At 50.7% G+C, this 22,360-nt stretch overlaps 1 protein-coding gene across 6 annotated transcripts in view; it reads left to right on the top strand.

Annotated features, from left to right (window-relative positions):
* The window catches only part of MXRA7 (matrix remodeling associated 7), a 49,626-nt gene that overhangs the window by 13,786 nt on the left and 13,480 nt on the right, over window positions 1-22,360 (top strand). For 2 of the 6 annotated variants that reach the window (XM_048818216.2, XM_048818218.2), the window contains exons 2-3: window positions 9,551-9,611; window positions 16,617-16,713. In XM_048818216.2, coding sequence (XP_048674173.2) covers window positions 9,551-9,611; window positions 16,617-16,713 — 158 coding nt within the window. Of the gene's footprint in view, window positions 1-9,550; window positions 9,612-16,613; window positions 16,714-21,540; window positions 21,622-22,360 lie in introns of all 6 variants that reach the window. The other 4 variants (XM_048818215.2, XM_048818217.2, XM_048818220.2 and 1 more) reach the window with 3 other exon arrangements.

Below are 22,360 nucleotides of genomic sequence, written 5' to 3'. Positions count from 1 at the left end.
GGGAAGAATATTGCCCCATAGCCCCAGTGGGGTTCCCTGCCCGAGGCAGCTGCCCACTTGCTTCTGCAGCTGTTTCCTGGTGCATGGGAGAACTGGAACTCCCCAGCTACATGGGCTTGGGACGGGGGCAGCGCTGAGCTGGTGATGGGGAAGGGGTGGAGGGGGCATTTATACACTAAATTGCAGCCAGGCCTGAGGTGGCTCGCATGGCATGTCCTTTCTTGGTCCCTCAGAGCCTCACTGGCCAGGATTATTTCATGGGGGAGCAAGGAGGTTTTATGCTGTAGCAGCTGCTTTCCTAGATGCACAAACGAGGCTGAGTGGTGTGATTTGGGTCAGAGGGGATGTTCTGTGTGGTGACCATCTGCTCGGCCAAACTCTGCAGAGAAGAAGTCCCTTTTTCCCCCTTTTCTCTCGGCTCTTCTTTTTTATTCCCTCTCCTCTCTGCCCCTTTCTTTCTCACTCTTGCAATGTCTTGCATCAGGCTTGGATCAGAAAGTGCAGCCATAAATGGCAATGTGTTACTCACGTCTGCGTGGGGCCTGGGTAGTTATTCCAAAGCACACGCTTTCCCTCCCCTCTCCTGGAGGCTGGCTACTCGCTCCTCCCTCCTCCTGCCGGGGTAAGAGACACGCTGTTCTGCCCCAGCCACTCTGGGGAAACTGAAGCTTCGCCTCCCAACAACAAAGGGCAGCTAGACGCACCAGCCCACTTGGCCAGATTTCGGTTGCCCCCTTTGCTAAAGGGAGGGGAGACTTGGGCTTGAGGGAGCTCCTCGCAGGGAGGGTTTGGGCTGCACAGAGGAAATGGGAAGAGGTGAGGTAATGGCTTGCATTGTCCAGCATTGAGTTTAAAAACAGATTATGATATGACTTTGCCAATGGGTGGGGGGTGGAGTGAGGGGACAGACTTGTATAGCAGAGAGTGAGCTGGGCCTCCCTCCTGACAGTCTCTTTTTCTGATCCTTCCCATTTCCTCTCTCTCTCTCACTTCCTGGTCCAGGGGTTAGGACTTTGAGTGGGCTAATCATTAACAGTTGGGTGCATTCAAAGCACTCTACAGGTATTAAGTCAGTCTCACCACGAGTGGGAGGTGGGTAGATAGCTATTGTTATCCTGATTTTACAGGTAGGGAAACTGAGGCAGGAGGTGGTGTGACTTGTCTATCTTAAGGTTTTACACTGCCACCTATCATGTATCCTGACTGTCTTCCACATCAGATCAATAGCAAAGTCCCTAGCAGACTTCAAGGCCCCAGACTGGCAGAGCCAGGACTAGAACGCAGGACAGCCTAGCTACCACCTCTGGACCATCCTGCCTGTTCTTAATTCAGTTAAAGGCCAAGCTCTTAACTTTTTTCAGCATTGCAGCATTCTTGGGATTTGATTGCAAATCTCATAATAATTGGTGTTTTTCTTAAAGCCCCAGCTGCTGGAGTCATGTGAATACATGAGAAGCTCAGCTGTTATTTAAAAAATTCCAGGAAAGGAAGTTTCAAGCTCGGATGACCTAAGTTCATCCTAAAGGTTCAAACACCAGAAGGCAAATAACAAATAATTTTGGTTATTTTTATTATTATTTGTAAATCTCATGATTTTTAAGCCAACCTTGTGGTTTTGGGGGTGCCTGATTGAGAGTATTTTTCACGTTTGGGGTTGGCAAGACTGCCTTTGGAAGCATGCTATGCTACCCTTTTGTTTTTGGAGGGTTGTGTTGGAAAGTGGCCTTGTTTTGCGGTGATGCTGGGAGTCAGGATGCTGGGTTTTGTTCCCAGCTGGAAAGCTGACACTCTGTGACCTCAGGTGGGTGACTCAACCTCTCTGTGCCTGTCTCCTGGGGTGTCGTCATAACTCCCACCCCTCCCATGTGTGCTGTGAGGTGTGACTGTCTGCAAAGTGTTCAGAGACTCTGAAAGAGAAGGCATTTCACTGCAGTGTTTTTGCTTGGAGGCACCAGCAGGGGAGGTGCTGTAGAATGGGCCAGGTATGGCAGAGGTAGCAGGAGCAGGCAGGGGTCACTGAGGGCTGCATCGGCCAGGGTGGCTGAACTATGTCTTTGGCACTGGGCAGCTGCTGCATAATGAGGTCTGTCGTTAAGCCTGCAGTGACGTGATCTTTGTCTGTTACAGCAGCTGGCCCGAACTGCATGTGTAACTGTCCTCCAGATGCTCCCAGATAATTGTCGCTGTGTCCTGCCTCCCTAAGGCAAGCAGGACTTTTCACTGCGGGGAGGTGTCCTCCCTAGGAGCCTGTGCTTGTTGATGCAGCCAGCGAATTGTGGGGAGAGGAGAGGCCAGGAGAGCACAGGGTTTATGGGCTCACCTAGCCAGGGTGCTTCGGATTCTGCTGCCAGCTGATGAGTCCCCTTCTCCCAACTCTAATGCTCCCTTTGCTTGGAGGGGCAGCCTGATGTCCCTAAAATGTCTCCCTGCACCTCCCCCTGGCCGCTTTCCAACTGGGCAGAGCTCAGGGCCCAACTTCGCGCAGAGCCTGGGCTGGCTGGGCTGTCTGCCTGCCGGAGCTGCTGCAGTTGGTTCGGCTTCCGCAGGTCCTGGAGCCTCAGTCACACTCAGGGCTCGGCTGGGGTTAAAAACCAAACCCCGTCTGCATCTGCAGTGTCCAGGCCGGGCAGCCGCCCGCTCTGAAAGCAGGGTGAAGCCCCATCCCTCTATTTCACACTTTGGGAAGTGAATGGGGTCTGGAGTGAACCCTTTTCATGAGCTGATTATTCTACACTGGGATTCAGGAGCTCTCGGTTCAGTTCCTGGCAGGTTAAAAGCTCAGTGTCAAGAGCTGCACAAAGGAAGCCAAAGCTGCTGTTGGAGCATAACAACAACCAGTTTCATTCGTCCTGCAAAAACCCAGGAGCTGTGCCAGATATTATAGTGCACCATCTGCTGGTCCCTTCTCTGTCAGCTAACTATTTACATCCCTATGGACGTGGAGCAGTCCTGTAATGTCTCTGACTCCCTGCGTGACCTTGGGCAAGTCACTTAGCCACTCTGTGCCTCAATTCCCCACCTGTATAGGGGGATCATAATCCTCCCTTTCTTCCACCCTGTGGTCTTGTCCATTTAGATTGTAAGCACTTTGGGGCAGCAAGGAAGGGCACCAAACCCACCAGCTACTCCCACTTTCGCCTCACTAACCCCCCCCCCTGCCCTATCTACTGGCTTTGTTCCCCTGCCCTGAAGGCCTCCATGCACTCCCCATACCCTTCTGGGGCAGTAGGAGTGTCCTCAGGCCTCTGTCACTGAGTCTCATCTGTCATGGAGCTCCCCTCTCCACTGTGGGGCTACAAGCTGCACTTCCCGAGCCCCTTCAGCTGCCAGTATCCCCCTCTCCCTGCCTCCCATCTTGTCACAGGGGCTACACAGTGCGAAGGGGAGAGCTGTTGCTCCGGTGGCTTGAGATGCTCTCCCCCGGTATTCCCCCCCACCCCTAGCTGGGGACTGTAGCTCTCACTCGGCATGTTGGCATGTCTCCTCAGAGGCAGGGAGTGCTCATACGAAACTCCCTGAGAGAGGCGTGGGGAGGGCGGATGGGGACACATCCCCGTTATCCCCTCCCATCCCAACGCTGACACCTTTGTGAGCCTCTCTTCTAGCCAGCAGCTGGGAGGGTGCTGCAGGTCTTGGCCTGGTCCTGCCTGTTGTGAAGCAAATTGGACACAGTGGCTCTGTATCCCTTCCCCTGTGTTAGCATCGGCTCTCTGCTAGGTGCAGTACTGTCAAAGTCAGGGAGAAGAGTTTGTGGCGTGAAGGGTTGGCGGGGCAGGTAGGAAATAGGGCTGGGCAGGATTTAAACAAATGGCTGCGCAGCTCCGCTTCCGAAGCTGGCAGGGCTCTCAGCAAACAGGCAGCACTGAGCTCTGTACCAGGCTGGGCATGTTGGCAGGTGGCTGAAGGGCTGCAAAGACCCTCTGGAATGAGCAGCTGTCCAGGGGAGGCGAGTCTGTCACACAGACCCTGCAAGTGCTGACTGGGTAAGAGGCTGCGTGCCTCTCCTCTCCAAACTCCTCCTGCAGCCTGCTAGCCAAGACTCAGTGCACTGGCATCTAGGGGAGCGGTTCTTATCACCCTGCCAGGAAATCTAGACAGGCCAAGCCTTGGAACAGCCGTGATGCCTTTGCCTTAGGTATACTTCCAGCTGCTTTCGTGGGCCCTTAGGAGCCAGTCCTTTTAGCTTGGACCCGCCTTTGTTCATGCCGTTGAAAAACTCTTGACTGTAGGTTCGTTTGGCCCTTGCATTACCTGGGTCCAAATTCTGGCTTGGGTCACAAGTGAATCAAGCTTTTTAGGTCTCAGCTTGGTATTCACCAATGAAACAGAGACGACGCATGACTGTTGATGGGGAGGTGGGGGGGCACAATTTCAAGGTTCTGATGGTATGTAGCAGGGTTCAGGGCAGGGCATACAAACCCTGGCAGAAATCTGGAGGGGTGGGGGGACATGTGACCCCACGTGCCTCCTCCCCCACGTGTTGCCTCTGAGCTTGAAGGTCAGTCTGTGCTCAGGAGAGGCCCAGAAATGGAGCAGCGGGGTGGGCGGGTGGATCTGCAAGTCCGTTATGGGGTTTACCTGTCTAATACAAAGGCTGGTAACTCCAAGGGTTGGTTAGTTAGACGTGCCCACGGGCTCTCTCTGCCATGGGCTCGCTTTATTGGGGTTTGCCACAACAGTCCAGATGCTGCAGCATCTCTCGCGCTTTTGTGATCAGGCCTGTGTGTATCCAAATAAGAGTCCACGTCACCATGACAACAGCTTTAGAAATGGGCAGAGGCAATCCCAAGAGGGGTGGGAGTGTGGGATTGCCCTCCCCTTAGGGCTCTTCTGAAAAGTCCATTCGAGCACAGTGAACCAAGTTCTGGGTGGGCCCGGGCCTGGCGGCAGGTTTGCTGCTGCGGCTGCCTGTGAACCATGGTAACTGCGCTGACATGAGAGAGCCATGCTACCCGAGTCATGTATTGTTCCAAGCTAATGCCAGCTGCAGAGGGGCAAAGCCCACGTGGTTGGGTGATTAAAAGCTGGGAGGTTCTTGGCTGCACAGAGATGCCAACTACTTCATAAAGAGGAGCGAGGCTTCGGGGTATAGAGTCACTGCTTATAGACTGCGCACAGGCCAATGGCTCTGCTATCCGGCAGAGGTCTCTTCCCCACGTTAATGAGTTGGCAAGTAATGCAAAGCACCAAGGCCCTTGAACTGGGTCACAGCTATGGAAGTGGGTTAAGAAGCCTGTCCTGTCAATCCGAAGTGCACCCAGGAGTCCAAGGGTAGCGGATTTGCTGTCAGAGGCGCAGAGTAATTTCCGAAGCACAGTGGTGGCCATGAAAACCATCAGGCCACATCCTCGGCTGCTGTAAGCTACCATAGCTCTCCTGACTCCCATGGAGCTGCACCCGCTGAGGAGCTGAGTTAATGTTTGCTTCCTGGCTGGCTGCCCTCTACCTGGGGTGGGTAAGGGCTTGTCTACACGGGGAAACTGATGGGCATAACCATTCCCATGTGGGCGCTGCATTCCAAACAGTGGGGTGCCGTCTATGTACGCAACACATGCACTATGTGCCCATGTAAGTCCTGAATACGTCTTCCTGACCAGCTGTGCTCACAGGATGATTCCATCTGGGCCCTGAACATGCACAGAGGATGTCATTTTGGGATCCTCCATGCAGCATGACCTCACAGGCCCTGTACATGTGCGGTCATGCCTTGAATGCAAGTGTAGAATTGCATGTGTTAGTAAAAATGCCCTGGCATGTTCCAGAGTCCAAAAATAATTCTTTATTCCGGAATAATCACTCCACTGCCCATAGTCTGTATTTATTCTGGAGTTGCCCCTGTGGTGTGAGAGTGGGGGGATCTTGGAGATAGGAGGGGGGGCTGGCTCAGCTAAGGTGTGTAGTGAGTGGCAGGGAATCAAGAGTGGGCATGGAAAGGTTGAAATGGACAAAATGAGTAGCCAGGATAAGACCCTGGGGGGTAGACTAGAGGACCCTTGTAGTCCCTTCTAACCCTCCCCGTGTACAGCACCATGCACTTCCCAGGTCTGGGGTTTCCTGATGCTGACAGATGGGAGCTCTCACTTCTGGCTCAACGCAGTTCACGCAGGATAACGTTGCACCCCAGCATGCAGAGAGGGAGGGATGGGGCTGTGCTCAGATGGGTATTACCCTCTTCCTAATGGGAGCCTGAGTTGGTCTGCTGCCGGCTCTAAGGATGCTAGGCTGGATTCAAAAACTCTCATTGTTCCCTGCTGTAGATAATTCTTCCCCTGTACTGGAGTTGAGAAATTCTTCTGCATGAGGAGTTATGGGACTACAGACTCTGGCGGGACCCAGAGCCTCAGGATGTCCTGCCGGGCTTGGTGGGACCCACAGCTCCTGGTTGAGAGGATTTTCCACACTGTTGGTGCCCTCCTGTGCAACGCAGGCCAGGGGGAGCTCCCAAGGACTACCTGGAAATCTGACCACTGAGCCTGCTTCTCTCCCCACCTACTATCCCTTCCCAAAAATATGCCCATCTGCACACAGGCATGGGGAGCTCCTCCTAGGCACCTCTGCAGCTTCATTGCTAACTGAGAGAGTGTGACTTTGCGAAGGAACTGCTCCCAGGAGTCCCAGGGCAGTGCTAGCCAGCTGGCTTATGCCAGTGCCAGCCTAAGGCTCAGCACCTGAGCCGAGTTGCCCTCCCGGCAATGCTGCTGACATTCTTTCCACCACTGTTCATAAAAGAAAGGGCTCTGTGGGCTCCCCCATCCATCGCTCCGTCCCCAACCATGCTGGCCTGGGAAGAGATGAATGGAGAGTGAAAGGGAGCTTCCATTTTTGGAAGTGTGGACCAAAATAGCTGTGGTAGAATGTGTGAGAGATGATGGGCGTGTGGGCTGTCCGCGACCCAGGGACCGGAGGTGCAAGAGGAGCCCAAATGGCCGTGAATAATTCTCATTCCCCGCTGATGACATAACGTGCCCGGTCCTGGGCTCTGGGCTACATCCCAAATTCCTGATGTTTATTATAAAACTGTGCTGAGAAACTCCACTGGCCTGTTCTGCAAGGGGGCAGCTCCTGTCCTGCCTTTCATCTCTGCATTGCTGACTGAGTTCACCTGCACAACGCCTGTCCGTGACTCAGCGAGTCGGCCCTCCCAGCCATCTTGGTTCTCCTTGTCTCCTCTCCCATGCGGCTTCTCAACCCCCTTCCTCCCCAACTAAGCATGGCAGCTTCTCCTGGCTCTTTCTGCTCGCACACAGACCCAGCCCCTGCCCTGTGCACCCCCAGCAAGCTGGGGCAGCTGTGAAGGAGCGGTCGTTTTGACTCAAACGTGGGAAGCCAGACGAGCCGGGGTGGAGGCAGGAGCCAGGACTGCACACCCTCTGGATTCTGACAAACTGCGAGTCTCCTTGCCGGTACTGGGGAGACAGAGAGAGAACACTCTGCCTGCTGCCTTTCTGATGTGCATTGCAGAATCTGAGTACTAGACTCGTGTGTGTGTGTGTTGGAGAGAGGATGGGAGACACTCTGGAGGCATCACTATGATTTTGGAGGAAGAAGACTGTAGTTTTCTTCTCCCTTTTTCCAGCCCATCCTCCATGGAGAGTATCCTGATCAAAGTCCGGGGCAGTTTTCTTCCCCATGCCCCCACCCCAATAACTGTGGCCCCTTACAGCCCTCTCTGAGGTGCCACGGATTTTGGATCCTGCCCCATGGTAAATTTTAAAAAATGAGATGCTGCTTGTTCATTATTCCTTTTTGCGGTTTAGTTGTTAGCCCTGGGCTGGCCTGTAGGACCGAGAGGCTGGGCTTGTTTCGCGCCGTGGGCCAAGGATGGAGCTGGCCTGTAGGACCGAGAGGCTGGGCTCATTTCGCGCCGTGGGCCAAGGATGGAGCTGGCCTGTAGGACCGAGAGGCTGGGCTCATTTTGTGCCGTGCGCCAAGGATGGAGCTGGCCTGCAGGACCGAGAGGCTGGGCTCATTTCGCGCCGTGGGCCAAGGATGGAGCTGGCCTATAGGACCGAGAGGCTGGGCTCATTTCGCGCCGTGGGCCAAGGATGGAGCTGGCAGTGCTCCTACCCCTGCAGATTGTTAGAGTTGCCAGACTCTTCCCTTTACAAGACCCTGGGTTCCGTTGCTTACGTCTTTACCAAAGTTTAATAGTTTGGGCTGAAGGATTTTCTAGCACCCACATGTGTTGGAGCAGGGTCTTGAAAGGCAGGGAGGTGGCCTTTGTATCAGGGATGTGCCTTTTGACATACCTGTGAAAATTGCCTGCATTTGGTCAAGTAATAAGCTTTTGAAAACTCGCAATTTGCTAATGCTCTATCAAGTCTCTGCTATGCCTTGCAGCTTAATTCCCAGAAGAGTCCATCCTCGCTGAAAAGGCACCAACCTGGCATTGAGGAGGACTTTCCCTGCCGTTGCAATTCCTGACTTCTGGGCCTTGCTGGGTCTAGATCAGGCATAGGAAATTAGAGGATGCTTCTACATAACCTCATGTGGAGGAGGAAGCTGATTGAATCAAATGCAGCGTGGATAAGAGCCAGACCTGGGAGACACAGGGGGGACTGGAAGCTAATGGAGGGGCAGCTGATGGAGGGGGAACGAGACGGAAACTGGGAGTTGGGTGAAGACTGGGAGGAAATGAGAGTGGCTGGCCAAAGACATTGGGACTGGAAGCCAAGGAGGGAAATGGGCGAGGGGGCTGAGATTAGACTAGGGGAGACTGGGACTGGGAACTAGTGGAGTGGAAAGAAGAAGGTTGTGGGTGGGGGAGAGCTCACAAGAAGCCAGAGTCTGACTTGCAAAAGTGTGAGTATGCTCAACTGCACCTGAAAGCACTAGGAGCGGTGCCTGAATATGCCAAGTACTGTGAGAAAACAGGTGATGGCTCATCTCACGGGAGTGCCACAAAGATAAACAAACGTTTGTGGAGCACTCGGATACTGTAGTGCCCTAGAAAATCAATAATTCTCCCTTCAGATCAGGATTTGAATTGTGTGCTGTAAATAAGACGTAGGGCCACGCATGGAATAATGAAGAGAAAACATAATGAAGAGAAATAATGAAGAGAAAATACTGAATAGCGGATCATTAAATGAGCACTGTCCGTCCTGGGCAACAAATAGGGCAGGAAAAGCTGTCCTGTGGAAAATACAGCATGTGACAACATAATTAAAGACTGTATCATAATGTATGTGCACAAGGAGGGGGGCAAATTAAGGATGCACAGGCAACCATAATGTTCTTTTACTGTAGTGTGTGTGTGTGTGTGTGTGGAATATATAATCTTATTAATAAAAACTAGCTCTTTTCATCCATAGATCTCTATGCAGATTAGTATCATTACCCCTATTTTAGATGGGGAAACTGAATCACAGAGGGGAAATGATTTGCCCAAGGCTCACCCAGCAGCCAAATGGCAGAGCCAGAAATTGAACCCAAGTCTGCCATGTCCCAGTCCATTGTCTGATTCACCGAACCATGCCGCCTCGGGGAGCTCCGTTTGCTCCACACACTGTTCTCCCCTCTGAACTGCTCTGCTCTTCATTCTCTCCAGGAGGAAGATCAAGCCTGGGAAAAAGAGAGACTGGTGGTGAAGGAACCAGAGCTGGACGATGGTAAGTGCTGGCGATGCAGCAGCTGGTGGGAGAGAGGACGTAGATAGTGCCACCTTGCCAAGGGCCAGCTTGGGTCTGAGCTGGAAGCTCCTGAATACTGAGAGTGAAATTTCCCTCTTCTAGAGTTCTAGGCAAAATGGGAGACAAGGCCAGTGTGTCCAGGGTCATGAAACACAAGGAGGAAAAACTGTATAAAACCCCCCAACGCACATTGCGGGGCCTTTTTTCATACTCCATAAAGAAATAATCTGCCGCCGCCCCCTGAAAAAATAGAGTGGCAGGTGACACCCCCTTTTCTTCTCCCCCATACAGATCACCTTTCAGTTTGGGGTGTGTGTTTCCTTCCACCCATAGGTGCTGGAACTAGGGGTGCTGCGGGTGCTGCCATACCCACGTCTTGAAGTGGTTTCCATGATATACAGGATTTACAGTTTGTTTCAGTGGCTCTCAGCACCCCCACTATACGCACTGTTCCAGTGCCCCTGCTTCCACCAGACCCACATTGTGTGCAAACACACTCAGTGTTTCAGTAACACAAGGGGCATCTGACTTTAAGTGTGCACAGTACAATCAGACCATGGGAGTGGTGGGGGGCGTTCGGCAGGCTGACAAATCTCTGTTCTTGGAACTTTGGCAATGATAATGCCCCAGTGGCAGAATCCAGGAGAGTTGTGGGCTAGACAGTGTGGTGGGAGGGCGGGGGACGGGGGGACGGGACAGAGGACTTAATAGAAAGCACAGACCTGGGGTAACATGAAACAAATGGCAACCTCACCAGTTGAGGGGACCACCACAGAACTCTGCCACTGAGATCAGAACCCAATCAATTTACACCTTCGTCATCTTAAAAACTCTGTCCCAGCAAGAATGAGGCTGAGGTCTCTGTCCCTTTAAATTCCCAGCTGGCAGAGAGAGTGGAAAGAGAAGGGAGGGCTGCAGGAATGCAATGGCCTGGGCATTCTTCGCCCTGCTCATTGTGTGCCAGGCACAGAGTCTGGGGTGGGAGGGCCTGTTCTAGGACAATGCTGGGGGACCAGGGCAAGGCTGTCACTTGCTATAAATATAGCCCCTGGTCAGCAAGGCCTGGAAGCTGCTCAGCTGCAAACCTCTGGGGGGAAGGCTGGGGATTAGCTCCCCTCAGCAGCTGACAGCTTCCTCTTCCTCCTGATTATTGAGCTGTTAATTCGCTCGGTTGGGCTAGAGTCAGCGGAGCACAAAGAACAGATAACATCACTGGCATTTGTCATTGCGGCGGCAGCCTGGCAGGCCCTGGGTGGGGGTGGGTGGGGAGGGGGAGGGGACCAGGATGAGCCATGCTGCTACTGGGTTCCACACTGCAGAGAGGATGGAGAGCTGAGGACAGGCCAGCAATGTATGAATACAGCTGCCCCCTCCCGGGGCTTAATCCTTTTAAGACTGCGTGTGGCACACCAGCTCGACGGCGGCTCTCGTGGGTTCCTCTCACCTCCCTTCTCCTTATATTGGTTTCACCCCAGCAGCTCCCTCCACATCCTGATGACAGATGTGCTGCGCCTTTTGCTTCCAGCCGTTGGCATAACACGAGAACAAAGCCTGGCAAAAAGCTCCTTGAAGGCACCAGGGATCTCCAGAGGGTTTAGCTAGAGCTGTGTTTAACTGATTCGTCAATGACTTTATTAGAAAATGATTAATTGATTAATTGGGACAACAACACAGGAACCTTGCTCATAACTCTTCCCCCCTCTCCCCTACCCCAAACTAGATGATGGCAGGCAAGTGTGTGTGTGTTGACCAGGAGACTGTCCCACAGCAGCACCACGGTCAATGTGATGGCTTATAGCCTCCATCCTGGGGGGGGCCGGGGTGGTAAGAATCCCTCCTCCCTGTCCCACTTCCTTGCTAGCCTTTGCAGCCCCCGTCACAATCCCTCTGGCGCAGGAGGCTTATGACAGATGCTAATCCTTGCAATGCACCTTCAAGGCAGGGAGCCGCTATCACCGTTTCGTAGAGAGGGGAGTGTGTGGGACAGAGCCTGGCACTGCGAGCTGGCCTGACTTGCCCCAGGGGAACACAGCCAGTGGGTGGCGGAGCTGTGACCAGAACTCAGGTGTCCTGACTCCCAGTCTAGGGCACATGCCACTCAACTGTGTTGCCTTTTATCCTGACAAATTCCCTTCATCTCCTGTAGACCTTCAATTCTACTGTCTGAAATGCAGCTGCCTCTGGGCTGGGAGAGGGCACACAGCAGGCCACACAAGGGAGGGGGAGGGGAGTTTGGGCCCAGGATCCTGTGGCAAACTGCAGCTGCTCTTGCAACCAGTCTGTTGTTCAAAACTGTAAGAGAGCCCTAACAGCCGGCCTCAGGAGGAGGTCAGCCTGGGCTAATGACGTTGGGATTTGGAACCTGTGCTACCAAGGAGTCAGAGCTATGGCAAACCCATGCTTGGAGTGGGGCTGAATTAGGAGTCCCTCTATTGGCCATTGGCCCCCCACTTTCACTGGCTAGTGGGGTCAGTGTTGAGGGGCTCACGGCTCTTCCCTATCTTCTCACACCTGGAAAAAGCACCCCCTCCTCCTGCTCTGGGTTGTCTGCGCTGCCCCAGTCCCTGCAGCACAAGGCTCCGTGCATGGTGCCTGCTACAGGCCGCCTGCATGGCAGTACCTGCCGCATTAGCAATAGGCGGCCACACCGGCTTGTTTTGCTAAATGAGGGCCTTCACGATGATGTGCCCCCGGCCAGCATTACGGTAAAGGATCAAGGCTCCAGCCTTTTCCAAGCTGTTAAAATTCTCTTGCTCAGTTCTCCTCCTTTCTGTCTTCAAGAGCCTTGGGCCAACATTAACAAAGCGCTTAGGCCACAGTTTTCCGCGCTAAATTCCTCAGGCTCAGTTGCAAAGCTCAGCCACGGAAACTGATCGGAATCTCACTAAGCTGCCCATCTCCAGCCTCTGCATTTCCCTTCCCAAACTGCTGTTTGCCCGGGCACTCACTTGCCCGGGCCTGGGTTCTTCAGTATCGGTGACATTGTCGTTGTCATCGTCATTGTTTTATTAGAAGAAAAGAAAAAACAGAACCTGAACACTTTTCTCTCTTCTGTTTTTTCCCTCCCCCCGACTCCTTGTTCAGTGGTAAAAGGGAAAAAGGAAGTGAGATGGGTAACCCCATTCTGCGTGCCTGAATTCCTCCAGCAGTTTGAAATTAGGGTGACCAGATGTCCCAGTTTTATAGGGACAGTCCCAATATTTGGGACTTTGTATTATATAGGTGCCAATTACCCCCCACCCCGTCCCGATTTTTCACCCTTGCTATCTGGTCACCCTATTTGAAATAGATGCTATGATCTTCAGTTCCTGCCCTAAACTGTATTGCTGGGTGCTGTTAAAGTGTTACTATGTCCCATCCCTGAAGTAGCTGCATTTCCGGGTAAGGTTAAGTGTTCCCTTTTCCACTACTGGGATGGGGAGGCAGAGGGAGTTGTGACGCTTAACTAACCATCCTGTCCTTGGATAAATGGTACTGTAGACATGCAGGCTGCAATTCATTCCCTTTTAAAGGAATGTTCTAAATAATTCAGGCATTTTAATGGGCTGGATAAGATGATGACTCAGTCTGGCCAGTGGGGATACTAAGCCATGTGTGCGCATCTAGTATAACCACAAGGATCTCGGATTGTCAGCCAGCTACCTTTTTATTTCTTTAATGCATTTTCTATTTACGCACTTATATGGCCTCCATTGCAGTAGTGTCTGAGCACCTCACAGTTATTAATGAATGCATCCTCACATCTTCTGTGAGGTGGGAAAGTATTATTGTCCCCATTTTACACATGGGGAAACTGAGGCACGGTGCGATTAAGTGATTTACCCAAGAACACGCAGGAAGTCTGTGGCAGAGCCAGGAATAGAATTCAGGTCTCTCTAAATACTAGTTGAATGGCCTAAACACAAGACACCATTCTTCTTTTCTTTCAACAAGCAAAGTTGTACAGAAACCTCTGGGGATCTGGCAGGTTCCTGGAGCTAGAGCCAAGGTGTCTAGGAGAGTAAGAAGCACTGGGTATGGAGAGGTAGATTTTAATTAGGATTCTTTTCTTTTTACCAAATGACAGCCAGTAAGAAAATACCCTGCAAACCCAGCGTCTTGGAAACCTGCCGACATTGGCGGGGGAAATACACAAGACAAATATCTTTTTTTAAAACTCACCTCACGGCTGTTCTATTTAAGTAGGTCATTTTATACTCGTAAATATTTTGCAGTTCCTGGGAAAAATCATGCCTAGAATTTTCAATGTATTTCCTGACACTTATCTCCAATCTGAAGAGAAAGAGAGCCCTTGAGCACTGAAAACTTCCAGCTCTTTCCTTCAAAACCTACAAGCACAGGTTGGCAGGCAGATGGGCGAATGGCTATTCCCCTTCCCCTCAATTTCGAGAGTCCCTTCTTCACTCTGATCTGAACAGCCCCTGTTCGGGGAGGGAAAACCGGCTTGGTTTTCTATCAAGCAAAAGATGTTAAGAATAAAGATTTGTGATGTGAAGGGCACCGATAAAGCCTGATTCTCCTTTCACATACCTTAGTGAAACTCCACTGACTTCAGAGAAATGACTCCTGATTTACACAAGTGCAAGTAAGAGGAGACTCAGGCCTGATATCTCCCCGAGCAACAACCAGTTAAAGGCATGTTTCAACAGCACTTTTAAGGCTCGTTTTTAGTGCCTGGTTAACTGAGCCTAGTCTCTGTTTGCTTCCAGTTGATCAGGCTTGTTTGCCTGCCAGTGCTGAGTTTTTTCCATTGAGGGAAATGAGACTTTACGGAGCTGCGTTTTCTGGGCTGTGGAGCGAGGGCACTGTGACAGGCTTAGGTTTGCTGAGCTGTTGGGCAATGGGTGTAGCTTTTCACAAGAGGCCAGACAGCGGCCTTTGTTTTCACTCCAGTGCTACGGCTAAATGATTAGCCCTTGATTCGGAATCTTCCCCAGTGGAAAACTGACCAGGATCAGCGTGAGGCTTGTTGACACGCTGAGGTGCAGCGACTGGGGAGTGAAATGTGAAATATTTGTGGAGGTGGTGGATGAGGAGAAGTTCTGACTGGGAACCTCTGTTTCCTGTTAAGTCTGCAGTTTTAACAGGTTTGTACCAGTAAACATCGGTTCACACTAAAACCTGGATGCATGCTCTGTGGGATATTTTTTTACCCTAGCAATGACTGTCATGTAATAAACATGACACCTGGGTTCTATTCCTGGCTCTGCCTGTGTGGCCATGGGCGAGACAAGGTTGGTGATCACCTCACCCACCATGTCTCCCTAATATTCTGGGACTCACATGACTACACAACACTGCAAGCGGCCTTCGGCAAGTCATTTCACATCTCGGTTTCCCCACCTGTAAATTGAGGCTTGTACTTGCCTGCCCCATGGGTATTCTGAGGCCTGGAAAGTGTTTGGAGCTCAGCTGTGGACAGAAAAGCAATGTGGTGGCAGTTTTTGACCTCTGTTTTTCCAGCCCTTGAGCTTGGGAAGTAGGAGAAAATAGCTTGATCAGGCAAAGACAAGAGGATTAGCAAACAAAGGCTGGATCCTTCCAAGGTTCAAAAGTTCTCTCTTTCTCGCACTAGCTAGGGCAGGTACAAGGGATATTTACAACACCTCTGGTCTGTATCCTTCTCTTGTGCCGGAAGGAGCCATGCTAGAGTATCTGGCAGGAGGCAACATGGCCCTATGGTCCCTGGAACGTTGACTTTATCTCAACACAGCCGCTAGATGTTTTATTTATTTTTTTATAAAGCCAACAAATATGCACGAGCCCTGGCCCTCCTGGGATGCATTTTGGGCTGACTTTGTGCAGGAAAATAACCCTGAGGAGTGGGTTAAAAATAAACAAAGAGCTCAAGCAAAATCTGCTTGGAGAAGCTAAAGCTCTGGCTCCACATCTGTGAGCTACAGAGTTTTAATTAGCAAAGAGATGTGATCTAGGGGCTTGGGCAGAGGAGAGAATGCCTGCAACAGAGCAGTGGTTTTCAACCTTTTTTCATTTGCAGACCCCTAAATATTTCAAATATAGGTGCGGACCCTTTTGGAAATTTTAGACAGTCTGTGGACCCCCGGGTTGAAAACACTGCATTCTCCCAAAGGGATGCGACCCAAACTGGGTAATAAAGAGGATCCTTTTCCCGTTGTGTCTATCCATTGGCACCAGAGGGACTTCAGCACCACTGCAATCACAGCTGTTGATCGGGTCAAGAATGTTTTGGACCATCTCTGTTTGCAGCCCAGGAATTTGCCACATGGTGTCTCCCTTTCCCAAAGCCATTTCTCAAGCTTTCTTGCAATGCTCCTGGCTGCTGGAATGTTGTGATTTCGGCCAGGGTGACTGGACCATCGTGATTTTGAATAGATTGTGTGTTACATGCCCAGTGTGCTTACGGCATGGTCTCCTGAGCGATTATTCACAAACCCAAAGCATGAGCATGGGGGTCCTAGCTCCTGGGGAAGGGGGGAAAGGAATGTCCAGACAGAAATAGAGATGAATTCTGCAGGCTACGGTTACCATCCTCCTGCTAAGCCCAATGAGTCTCCAGAGCTCTGACTCCAGGGGAGAGAAATAGCCCAACAAGTTCCCTATGCGGTAGAATTTAGTTGTATCTCATTTCAAAGGGGATAGGTCACTAACGTTGGACCACAGATTGTTGCCAACTCCAGGTGAGTCGGGCAGACTCAGTGACACCAACAGCATTAGATGGTTGTGATGTTAGTCAGCTGTAGGCAGGACTCTAACCCTCTCCCTGAATGACCAGGCCAGGGTCTTGTTAAAGGTACTGTTCGGCTTCCACTGGCATCACATAACTTTGTTGAAGATTTTCGTGCCTCCAGTCGGTGTTTAGCTGTCAAATGTGTTTCCAGGGTGGCGCCTCTCCCACTCTAGGGTGCAACGGGAGGAGCGCAAGGGATCCATCCATCCCATTGGCCGCCTGCCAGAACTCACCAGCGTCTCCTTTCTCACACAACTGCTCTCTCTCTCCAGCAGCGGACGAGCAGATCTCCTTTAAATACAGCCCCGGAAAGCTGAGGGGGAACCAGTATAAGACAATGATGACCAAAGAAGAACTCGAGGAGGAGCAAAGGTACGTTGAGCTTCCTCTTACTTTGGACAAAAGGCCACCTTGCGGCCATCCTCTTGCAGCACGGTGTCGATTTTAACCCCTCTCCTCCATGAGTAGCAGCGGGAGCTGTGGTGTGAATGTCTGGCCAGTGCTTTTGGTCCGGACCTGTCCCTTTAAGAGAGGTTGGAGAGCTGTTAGAAGCAACCTAGATTTGGAACGTGGGGAGACCATGACCCTGGCTTCCCTTGTATCTGTTCAAGCTCCTTCTGTAGATACTTTGGGTCAGATCCTCAAAAGTATTAGGTGCCTAACTCCCACGGAAATCAATGGGAGTTAGGTGCCTAAATGCCTTTTGAAGATCTGGGCCTTAGAGGCAGATCCTCAACTTGTGTAAATTGGCACAGCTCCACTGAAATCAAGGGCAGGATCCTCATCTTGGGTAAATCAGCATAGCTCCACTGCCTTTATCAGAGCCATGTTGATTTAGTCCTGCTGAGGCTTTGGCCCCATCTTCCTTTCTACATCACTTACCTGGTGTGTTTTCATGGAAGGTCTCAGAAATGAGAGTTTTCAGAGATTGACTAAAACCCAGAGATGCTGGGACCCAGAAGTTAATGTAGGGCTTTAGTATTATTTTCCATGAATACAATAAGATTGTGCCCTGCAGCCTGAATGTAAAGGGATGATGATAACCATTCAAGTCATTGTAAAATTTATATGAGACAATCCTATGGTACAACCTGGAGAGGGCAGGGGAGAACAGAGAACCTGACATTCAGAAGTGCTGAGCACTCACAAAATCGAATGAGGTCATTGGGAAGCACAGGTACTCAGCAGCTATGAAACCCAGGTCCCAGATGGCCTAGTGGCTCTTTCCCACCTCTGATTTCTGTGGATCAAGTTCACAGTTGCTTGCTGAGAAGGCCTGAAGTTTGCTGCTCCTCTAGAATTCTACGTGGGGTGCTTTCCAAGGCTCTTTACGCCCCAGGGCTTGCCACGTTTTCATAAAATGAACTTGGCAGATTGAGTTGCCATCTTGCAATCTGATAAAGCCCAGACTAAGCCCCCACGCCAAACCGCAGCCTGTGCATAAAACCCCATTTTGAATGAACCGCTGTTCTCAGCTCAGTGACTACGAGCAATGGCACCAATTCAGATATTTCTTAGGTGGGGCAAATTCCATTTCCTCCTCACCCCCAGCAGGGACCCTGTTCCAGTCCCTGCTCATCCCATCCCATCCCTCCCTGCCTCGTTCCTTCTCCCCCCACAGAGACCCTGGGTTTCCCTCAGCTGGGGAGTCTTCTCTCTTTCTTACCTACTCAGTGCATGAGCTGGTGCTGCCAGACGTCAAGCTCTCAGTGACTCCCCTGCACTCCGCGAAACAGGAAGAGACTTCCTGTGAGCCACATTGCAACACCATTTAGCTGATCCCCCATGTGTCTGTACGGAGGGGTAGCTAGGCCAAATTTGAGTGGCGTCGCAACCCCATGCGCCAGGTCGCAAAGCCTCTCGTGGGTCAGATTTCAGTGGCACTGTGACCATGCAGCTGAAGCAACGCTCCATACTGCTCCCGCACAGCTGTATGATTTAGTACCAAAAAACCACTGCTCAAAAGCGGTCAGGCCACTGCAGCTTAAGAAATTTTGAGTGAGTGCAAAAACCTTGGAGATGGGGGCATTCCCACCCCCTCCCAGCCAGTCCCTCCTAGGTTCCACTAGCTACCAGCGAACTAGTGTGTACATTGCTGTACAGTCACTAACTCTATGGGGCTTCTCTGCTGAGACTGCATTCTATTAACTGGGGAATGTTCTTAACAATTGCCTCCAGACAGTGTCTAGAGTGATAACTACCGGTACTGTACCCTGCTACCCACCCAACTTCTGCAGTTCCCTTTCATTCAGGCCAGAGGGGAAGGTTTGCCTTACCTCCAAACAACAGAGCCCAGATTTTCTCCCTACATAACACAGCATATTCTGGGGTTTTTACCCATTGCCTTTTCAGAACAGTAATGAAAGTTGCGTCGCTGATGAATTCTCAAAGGCTGCCTAAGGGACTCTTGTCTCTTAAGCTGTTCATTCCTATTCAGATGACTATCTCCACTGTGAGAACACACACACACGTCTCTATAAGCTGTCTGATGGACTGAATTTTCTTGGGACAGTTACAGTGGAGCAGAGTTTTCCAGGCCCAGTGTTTTGGGTCAATGCCATGGGTGGCAGGTATGATAAAAAAGCCTATGGTAGATCTATAGTTACTAAAGACTTGAGTGAAGTGAAGGAAGTTTATACCCTTGTCACTGCATCTCAGACTTAGCTGTTAGGCAAATTTAGCTTCAAGGCCTTGGTGATTCCTCCTGTCCAGGGTTGGGGATAATGCTGGTTTTCTAGCTTACTAACTGCCAGGATAGTGGGTTAGGCAGCTCTCTTCCATTGCTAATGGGTTGGCCTTTGTGATGCGGCAAGTGGGGTTCAAACTGTTGTCTTTTCACTTTAAAGTCTACTTCCCCTATGGTACAACGAAGGAAATATCCACCTCTGCTTCTGTAGTGGAAGCCCTGGAGCCTGATTCTCCATTGCCCTGCAACTTGGGTAATCACATACATTACTGCAGAGTGGGTGTAAAAAGCTGCTAAATCGGAAGGGTAACATTGTACACCTGCTCTGTACTGGTGTAACTGCCCGCACAGGATGTGAGGCAAGGGAGACGCAAGCCCTCTGTTTTATCCCACAGCCTTGTGTGCTGGGGCATAGGAGAGCCATGGTCTGGTGAGGACCTGTTGAAAGCAAATTGGGAACTTGTAACACAGGCAGTCTATGAGAGGATCCAGCCCAGGACATGTGTGTCATAAGCCAGGTTCCCCTGGTCTTGGGAGATATAACAGAAAGCTAATGAATTATAGATTGCTGCCATCTTGATCCTGGCAAAGCTGAGCCAGAACCGACCGTCTTATGGGATTTTCCCCTCAGGAACCCTCTGAGGCTGTCTCTTCTCATCATCCTTTCAGTGCCAAGCAGTGAGGGAGGGGCCTCGCTGGCTTTGAGGAGGTAAAGGAGCAGTGAATGACTTGCTGTGTTCCTAGTCTCCTAGAAAACTGACATGTCCGCCTCGTAAAATGCACCTTTGGGATGAGATGGGCCCAGTTCAGCTGGTGATGTGTTTCTCTGGGATTGAGGGCTGTAATCTTAGGGGAAGAAGTGCAGGATAAACTCCTGATTGCTGGGCTATGTGCAGAGAATGCCTAGCAAAATCAAACTCCTGCCCAAACAAGAAAAAAATACTCACTAGGATTCCCGTTGACTGCCCTGAAGTTAGGTTCCCATGAGTGAGCCTTGCTTTCCCCTGGCTGTGTACCCTTTCCAGCTCACTGTGTGGAGATCACCTTTAACTGTTACTTTGCACTGGAGTTAGAAACTTTCAGGTTACCTTGCAGCCCGATGGCAAAGGCATTTTACCCACATCCTTCTTACCGGCACATTGGAAAAGTGCTGTAGTCAGAAGAGTGACTTTCCATATAGGTGACACTATGGGGTTCTGTATTTAGTTTTGCTCCAGTTCAAACTTGCTCCATTTATAACTCAGCAGAGAATTTCCCCTCCCCCTGTGCCCCAGAAGCTTCAAACTTCCCTGGGGATCTGAGAGTCATGCTGGGCTCTTTCTCTCTCTTACCCATCATCAGTTGTAAAGAATCTGGAACAAAACTTTGTTGCTAGTTTTGTTACTGATCCATGAGGCAGAACAGGCTCCAGCTAGCTCTGCTGTATCTGTGGTGACCCTGTATTGGTGACAGCAGTAAAAACTTGATTTGCGTTTCCCCTTTCTTTATATTTCTATCCGGACCAAACTCTCCACTCGCTAACATGTAGCAAGTTGGCCATGTCTGGTAGCTTCATCCCACCATTTCCACTCAGACAGAGCCCTTATGGACAAGTCCTGTAGAACTGAAAGTGAATGACACCAATAGGGTTCTATAGAAATTACTCTTGGAACACCTATTGAACCGAAAGACTATCCTACTCTACAAGTGTTTAAACCAGCCTCTATCGTACTGTGTGCTCTAGCTCAACCAGAAGTTATGGGCTGGATGCAGGCATTGTTGTTTGAAGTTATGGCCTGGAATTCCTGTTCTGCAAGACCTAAGACGAGGTGATCATAATGATCCCTTCTGACCTTAGAATCTGTGGCTGAAATCCTAGGACACTGAAGTCAATAGAAGTTTGACCCTTGTCTTCATCAGGGCCAGGATTTCACCCCGTGAAATTAATCCTGGAGAAAGGTTGATTCTACAAGATGGCTTCCTCATCAGGTGCATTGACACACAGGATCCATCCCCTATTTCCATTTAATTCCTTTTTAAAGGGGTTTCCTGTGAGGTACCGTCACACCTGAAACCCGTCGAGAACACACCTGGAGTTGGCTCTTCCACTTTGGGGTTCTTTTCAAAGTTCTGCTCGGCGTTCCATGTGAAGGGGCATTGGCCGACTGCTGAATTTCTCCTAACGGCTCCTTTATTTTCTTGTCAATGTTCCATGTTTCTGTGTGTTTGTCAGAAGCTTGTGTTTTGTTTCTGGTTTCTTGTCTTCTGGATCTCGGCTGTGGCGTCAGCAACTTTTCATTTCAGGCTTCACAGCTTCCTCTTCTCTAGCTGCTATATTGGGGCAGAGCTGCCCACAGGTAAGATGCTAAGCAGATCAGTTGAGAGTAGCAGTGCAGCTCAGCCGCCTCCTTCGTCCTGCCTCATACCCCTTTACATCCTCCCCCCCTCTCCTCTCCCCACCGCCCCGCTGCCAGGCACCTCCTGACAATGCTGCTGTTTTGATATGACCCAGGTTTGCTGCGTTTATATTGCAGGATTGAACTGACCTCTGACCTCACATCCCTGTAGCAAGTACCTTAGGTCCTCGGCCACAAACATTCTTGCAAATCTTTTTGGTAAGGAGATGATGTTTCTTAGAAGTAGTGGTACCACCTGATAACCTCTGCTAGTATGTTTTGTTTTGTTTTGTTTTGTTTTTAAATGAAGTAACCATGTCTGTCCCACCTCCCTCACCCCCCCACTCCCTCCTCATAACAAATTAATAAATCTACTCTCCTCTGTGCCCCCATCTCATTTTCCATCAGCAGCACAAACTGATCTAGAGAAACGGGATATACAGACCTTTGCCTCCTCTAGCTATGGCTTGATCTGGCCTGTACTGAGCAGCTGTGACCTCTGCAGTAAAAGCCACTTGTGCTCAGCATCTCTTAGGCTCTGTCTGTCACGCTTGTGTGCTCGGCCTTTGAAACTTGGAAGTTAGGCCCCTAAATCCACTTTAGCCCCCCAAGTTTGAAAACTAGGGTCACAGCCTGGATGACGGAGCCATCACAAGTTGTGCCTTAGGTTGTGCTGGCTAAAGTCGCACAGAAAGGCGTTTTGGTTGTTTATCTGATAGCATCTCTTGTCTGTGCCTGGAGGAGTTGTCAGCCCCATGCAGGAAAGGGGAAGGGAATGCAGCAGAAAGGGTTATTTAATAGAAAGCCATTTCTGCTTCATGCCACCCCGCATTGCCTCAAAACTGCAGATATTTTTGCACCACTTTGCTTGATCCAAATTGAGGATTTATCCCTAAATCTGCCCTAAATGCCCTGATATGGGGAGGAGTATATAATGTACTAGCTGCTGCAATTTCCT

This window comes from Caretta caretta, chromosome 14, assembly GCF_965140235.1.
Source record: "Caretta caretta isolate rCarCar2 chromosome 14, rCarCar1.hap1, whole genome shotgun sequence".
Taxonomy (NCBI): domain Eukaryota; kingdom Metazoa; phylum Chordata; order Testudines; family Cheloniidae; genus Caretta; species Caretta caretta.
The sequence above is the reverse complement of the archived record's forward strand: the minus strand, read 5'-3'. Positions and strand labels throughout refer to the sequence as shown.